Here is a 7,194-nt window from a genome sequence, read left to right on the forward strand (position 1 = left end):
GGTTTGGGGAGAATGGGGGTTACCTGCTTTGTTAATTTTAGAAAGACCATACAAAATGTTAGGGTGGGAGCCCGTCATGTACAATAAGGCTATAAAGACCACACAAAATGTTAGGATGGGAGCCGGTCATGTACAATAAGGCTATAAAGACCACACAAAATGCTAGGATGGGAGCCTGTCATGTACAATAAGGCTATAAAGACCACACAAAATGCTAGGATGGGAGTCTGTCATGTACAATAAGGCACAGACATTTTAAGATATGATATTTTTAAGGGTATCTTTGGATTTTTTCCTTACATTGAATGATAAAAGGTCATTGTTAAGAATTTTATGTTTGGTAGAGTTGTCAAGAATAGTGTGCAGTTTCCTCCAGTAGTCGGTTTTGCTAATAATAACAATATCATTACCTGTGTCGGGCCATGTAAAATGAATATTTAGTGACAGTTTTTCACTAAGTTCACTATAATTTTAATACTAAGAATCATCTAGAGCTTAGAGAGCTAGGATGTCTCTTGATATTAAAATTATAAAAACCAAAAATGTTTTGTATTTTCATAAAGAAGTAATCACTAGATTGACCAAGAATTCCTTTGTATTCTAAAGACGGCTGGTATGGGTATTAAAAATTAATTAAAATCTTCAGGTTAACAATTAGAATTTGCAACTGAACTTTGTTAGGCACATGTCTTAGGGACAACAGTGTGAATGGGCACAAAGTTGTAGAGGGCTTTGCAGATAGATGTTAGGTTATTAATTAACACAGGCATAGAGGTGTTCCTTTATATTGGTTTGAGTTCTTGTATGAGTAAGGTTTCTTTGATTTTGTGTTAAAATTTGTTTCTGTACTTAATATGTTGGTATTTTCTATGGTTATGTTGTGTTTATTTGATTTGCTGAGTTCTAAAATGTGTGTAAACTAAATTCATACAAAAATGAGATACAAAATAAAAATCCTTATTGAGTAAAAACTAATCTGACGAATATAACACCAAAATTATTTATAAAATATAGTGCAACAACTGTTGTGACTTCTCTATAGGAGAAATAAGTAGAAAATACATTTTACTCAAGTTGGTTTCTTGTCATTATGAATTACTTCACTATGCTAAAGCTTTGTTATTGTATGTAGGAAGGTTTTTATGTTTCTGTATAGCAACTAACTGTCACTTAACACTAAATAACATGCAATCTTCTTTAAATCATACATTTTTTAAATATCTACAGTATTTGTTTTTTACACCTTCACTTTCTATGTGTTTTCATGAAATTATCATTAATGTAACATGTAAGTTACTTTTGAATGTTTTTTTTAAGACACTAAACGTTAGCTATAGAATGTAGAATCGTTTATCTGCATCTCCTTCTGTTATAAATAAACAGTGGTGTTTATCTTAAGTAATGCTATCCTTTTTATTGTGAAAATGTTTAATGATAAATTCCACTTTTCTCAGTCCAACTTATCAAACATTTGTTGTTTTTGTAATAACATCCATGTTACGGAGACTGGTGTTACTCATATAGTTGTAGATTTCACACTTTCAACTTTTACCATCTCTATGCTCCTTGCTATGGTCTCTACAACTAAAACGTCTTTTGTTATAAAGACAGTGTCTAGTCCTGTTCCTGATGACATCCTGTCTTCAAAGTGCTGTTCACATAACACTTGTGTATTGGTCTTCAAAGTGCTGTTCACGTAACACTTGTGTATTGATTACAGTTTTCTGGATTTAATGAACAAATGTGGTGTTATGTTTGTGATGGGTTTGCATTCAGTTTAGTTGTTTTTTTTTAATTTGTTGTAGTTCTGTGTTCTTATGAAGAATAATTTGACATTTAATGATCAGATGTGTTGTAATGTTTGATGGGTTCAACATTTAATGAACAAACTCGGTACGTGCTGTCTTTCTGTAGTTGATACTTCATGTTTGTACTATTTTCTTCAGTATAACAACTAATTTACACTACAATTGATTGATACATCACACTTGTCTGGTTGTTTTGTTTAGAGAGAAAGTTAATCATTATTCTAGGACATCGTATAATTGTTTATGTTGTTTTATCCAGTGATTCAGTGAGAAAGTTGATCTAAATTCTGGTTGACGTCTTATAAATGTTTATGTTGTTTTATCCAGTGACTCAGTGAGAAAGTTGATCAGAATTGTGGTTAACATCTTATATTTGTTTATGTTGTTTTATCCAGTGATTCAGTGAGAAAGTTGATCAGAATTCTGGTTAACATCTTATATTTGTTTATGTTGTTTTATCCAGTGATTCAGTGAGAAAGTTGATCAGAATTCTGGTTAACATCTTATAATTGTTTGTTGTTTTATCCAGTGATTCAGTGAGAAAGTTGATCAGAATTCTGATTGACATCTTATATTTGTTTATGTTGTTTTATCCAGTGATTCAGTGAGAAAGTTGATCAGAATTCTGGTTAACATCTTATATTTGTTTATGTTGTTTTATCCAGTGATTCAGTGAGAAAGTTGATCAGAATTCTGGTTAACATCTTATATTTGTTTATGTTGTTTTATCCAGTGATTCAGTGAGAAAGTTAATCAGAATTCTGGTTAACATCTTATAATTGTTTGTTGTTTTATCCAGTGATTCAGTGAGAAAGTTGATCAGAATTCTGATTGACATCTTATATTTGTTTATGTTGTTTTATCCAGTGATTCAATTAGTAATGTAATAAACTAATATACCTACAGGGTCCTGACTCCCATTATGGAACTAAAGGCCTGAGAAAGATTACCATGGAATGTCCTGGTGGAGGTAGAGTTACCTTTCAGTTCACATATGCTGCTGGAAATAACAACGGTACTTCTGTAGAAGACGGCCAGATCCCCGAGATAATCTTCTACACATAAAACGTTGTAACATTCAAACTGACACAACAGAAATACACTAACATTTGAGTTTTGTTTTGTGCTCAAAGTAAAAAGCTAGTTTGAATGCTCTTTTCATATTTTTGTTTCTTTCTCCTACGGTAAGTGTGTAAATACCGATGTAAAAATAGAGTGGAAGGAAAGTGCATTTCTTGATAATTTAACAAGGTGTTTGATGACACATTGCACAAGTAACACTAATATTGATCTGAAATGAGTTGTCAGGCCTTCCTAACAATAATTTGTTTTATATTGTTTTCAGTTTACTCCAGGAACCATTCATAAGAGTATATACAAAAGTGTTTGTGTGACACTAAGGACAAGAGAAAGTTATTGTGGAAAAAACAAAAATTTTAAAAATAATATTTATTGTACCAAAACAAAAAAGATAAAAGTGCCCAGGCTTCAATATTTTCTCATCACCAAAAAATGTTTTATTACGTTGCTTAGTGTGTCGACTTATATAATTTTTTTTTTTATATTAAGCCCAGTGAAATAAAATGTACATGATTGTATACTTAACACATAATGGTTAGTTGTACAAATATGTATGTATAAAAACACCAGTTGTTGGAAGTGATGCTTGTGGTATTCTTAGAACATATAGAATTAAAAAGAAATTTGATTTCTCTTAAACTGTACTGAACTCTGAAAATGCTCGGTTTTGTTACATAAGTGAATTTTAAGAAACCTTCCACATAAGTAGTTAATATCAATTTGTAAAATAAAGGTGTCAAACTAAAGAAAACAAACTCATAATTTCTCAAAAGTACGGTGATTACATATGTTTGTGTTGTTATCATAGTTGCAAATTTTGATAAAAGGTGGGCATTTATATTATATCTTCTTTTAGAAACTTCAGTTTTTCTTTCTTAATTCACAAAATATGTTAGTTAATCTTGTGTGTTGAAAGCATATATGTTATAAGGTTCAGTTACAGATAAGGTTCTTGAAATTTCATTAGCAGTAGATTTGTTGCTTTTCTCAAAATGTTTACTTCTGTTATTTATTGATATTAAAAGAAATCATGTTTTATAAATTTTTGATACATTGAGTTTTATTTCAATATAGTGCACACGTTTATACATTCTTTCTAAAACTGTGTTGTCATTTTACACAGAATCAAAAACAAAATGTGGTATGATTATAACAGGAAGTTACAGTTTGGAGTTTTTTTTCTTTTCTTTTTTTTATAAGATATTCTGGAGAGACTTTATGTCATGTTGAAGATTAAATAACATATAGTAAACTAAAAGAAATCAACGGAGCTAATATTTATTATGGTGTTCTGTTTTAAGACTTAATTGTTACCTATAACAATCGTGGCCAGGTGGTTAAGGCTCGACTTGTAATCCGAGGTTCAAGAGGTTCAATCCTCGTCACACCAAACATGTTCGACCATTCATTCATGGGGTGTTATAAAGTGATGGTGAATCCCACTGTTCATTGATAAAAAAGTTGGTAGTGGGTGGTGGTGACTATCTGCCTTCCTCTAGTCTCACATTGCTAAATTATAGACAGATAACGAGTTAGCCCTTGTGTAGCTTTTGTGCAAAATTCAGAAAACAAATTAATAACAATGTATTTTCAATAGTGATTCCATTACAAACTAAATATAAAGCATGTCTTTATTAGGAAACAAATTTCCTCAGTAGAAGTTCTAACATTTTTGGTAATTTTATGATTAAAAGTTGTAATTTACATATTAAATTAATATACAATAAAACCAAATTAAAACAAGTTGTATAAGTTATGGTTGTAAATGCTGTCAAGAATGAAAATTAAACCTAACTTTTGTAATTCTTTAGAATCACAGATATTACAGAACTAAGAACCAGACTACAAAATTCTTTTAAAGTTCTTGTTTCAACTCTTAATATTGAACCTTTACTACTAGCATATTCTTTACATGAACTGTAATAATCTTAGTTATAGTATCTCCTTGTAACTGTCTCAACGTATAAGTTTAATAATAATTTGTTCTTACTTTCGTCTTCTGTTTAACTAGATGTCCGATTTTGTTGGCACACACAACCTGTAAACGGTTTTACTAAGCTGTATACAACAATAAGCTATAAGTGCTGCTTTGTTGTATATCTGTTTATAAAATATTACATTGTTTTCACCATTTGGCAAAACATAAAGAATGGTCTTATAATGACATTTTAGAATAACAAGAATTGTTTCCAGTGGCCATCCCATCACTGAACAGTAGAGTACAGATTTTAATCTACATGTGTGAATGTTTAAAAGAGCCAGAAATAGCATCCCTACAAAGTTGTCTCATGTATAAGGGTCTAGCTTGTCCTGGTTGTTAGGGTCCTCAACTCGCAGTCTGCAGGTCACCGGTTCAAATGTTCATCCGACCAAACATGCTTGCCCTTTTCAGCCATGAAGGCATTATAATGTGACAGTTAGTCTCACTGTTCATTGGTAAAAGAGTAGCTCAAGAGTTAGCAGTGGGTGGTGATGGCTAGCTGCCTTCCTTCTAGTCTTTTACTGCCAAATTAGGAACAGCTAGTGCAAATAATCCTCTTGTAGCTATGAGCGAAATTTGTAACAAATCAAACTGACCTGCAAAAATCTGAAAGAGGAGGCATACATTACTAGGATATTCCCATTTTAAAGGACGTCAGTGTATTTCCATTTGAAATTCAACAGTGTTTCTCAACAGTTCTTTTTTCATCTATCTACATTTGTAACTTCTCTAAACATCAAAATCTGATTAGTGATTAATTTTAATTAGTTTTTACAGCCTTACGAATACAAACATCAAAATCTGATTAATGATTAACCTTAATTAGTTTTTACAGCCTTACAAATACAAACATCAAAATCTGATTAATGATTAACCTTAATTAGTTTTTACAGCCTTACAAATACAAACATCAAAATCTGATTAATGATTAACCTTAATTAGTTTTTACAGCCTTACAAATACAATCAAAATATGATTAATGATTAACCTTAATTAATTTTTACAGCCTTACAAATACAAACATCAAAATATGATTAATGATTAACTTTAATTAGTCTTTACAGCCTTACAAATACAAACATCAAAATCTGATTAATGATTAACGTTAGTTAGTTTTTACAGCCTTACAAATACAAACATCAAAATCTGATTAATGATTAACCTTAATTAGTTTTTACAGCCTTACAAATACAATCATCAAAATATGATTAATGATTAACCTTAATTAGTTTTTACAGCCTTACAAATACAAACATCAAAATCTGATTAATGATTAACTTTAATTAGTTTTTACAGTCTTACAAATACAAACATCAAAATCTGATTAATGATTAACCTTAATTAGTTTTTACAGCCTTACAAATACAAACATCAAAATCTGATTAATGATTAACTTTAATTAGTCTTTACAGCCTTACAAATACAAACATCAAAATCTGATTAATGATTAACCTTAATTAGTTTTTACAGCCTTACAAATACAAACATCAAAATCTGATTAATGATTAACCTTAATTAGTTTTTACAGCCTTACAAATACAAACATCAAAATCTGATTAATGATTAACCATAATTAGTTTTTACAGCCTTACAAATACAAACATCAAAATCTGATTAATGATTAACCTTAATTAGTTTTTACAGCCTTACAAATATAAACATCAAAATCTGATTAATGATTAACCTTAATTAGTTTTTACAGCCTTACAAATACAAACATTAAAATCTGATTAATGATTAACCTTAATTAGTTTTTACAGCCTTACAAATACAAACATCAAAATCTGATTGATGATTAACCTTAATTAGTTTTTACAGCCTTACAAATACAAACATCAAAATCTGATTAATGATTAACTTTAATTAGTTTTTACAGCCTTACAAATACAAACATCAAAATCTGATTAATGATTAACCTTAATTAGTTTTTACAGTCTTACAGATTCAAACATCAAAATCTGATTAATGATTAACCTTAATTAGTTTTTACAGCCTTACAAATACTTGCATATCAGTTTCATTTCCCTGTTTTTATAATTTTTTTGTAATTTTCTGTTACTGTGACATAGCATAAAAACCTTCCAACAGTTAAATTTACTCTAACTACAGAATTTCTAGTTTTCTTGATGTGAAATTCAGTCTTCCATAACGAGAGAATCTAATACGGCTTAAGAAACAAACTTTTGTTAGCATTCAGTGAGCTTATGTTTCAGTTACTACAGAAATATATTGTATTTTAATGGAAATTGATGATACTTCTGTAGAGATATTCAAGCTAAGATTTTGCATAATAAGTTCAAGGTTCAATTGCTCACACTTGTGTGA

General features: G+C 29.9%; 1 protein-coding gene across 4 annotated transcripts in view; it reads left to right on the plus strand.

Annotated features, from left to right (window-relative positions):
• Positions 1 to 3,930, plus strand: part of LOC143231744 (BTB/POZ domain-containing protein 2-like) — a 34,649-nt gene extending 30,719 nt beyond the window's left edge. For all 4 annotated transcript variants that reach the window (XM_076466369.1, XM_076466368.1, XM_076466367.1 and 1 more), the window contains one exon: positions 2,715 to 3,930. In XM_076466369.1, coding sequence (XP_076322484.1) covers positions 2,715 to 2,873 — 159 coding nt within the window. In that variant the 3' untranslated portion in view covers positions 2,874 to 3,930. The remainder of the gene's footprint in view (positions 1 to 2,714) is intronic.
• The last annotated feature ends 3,264 nt before the right edge of the window (positions 3,931 to 7,194 follow it).

Source organism: Tachypleus tridentatus, chromosome 11 (genome assembly GCF_004210375.1).
Source record: "Tachypleus tridentatus isolate NWPU-2018 chromosome 11, ASM421037v1, whole genome shotgun sequence".
Lineage (NCBI taxonomy): Eukaryota > Metazoa > Arthropoda > Merostomata > Xiphosura > Limulidae > Tachypleus > Tachypleus tridentatus.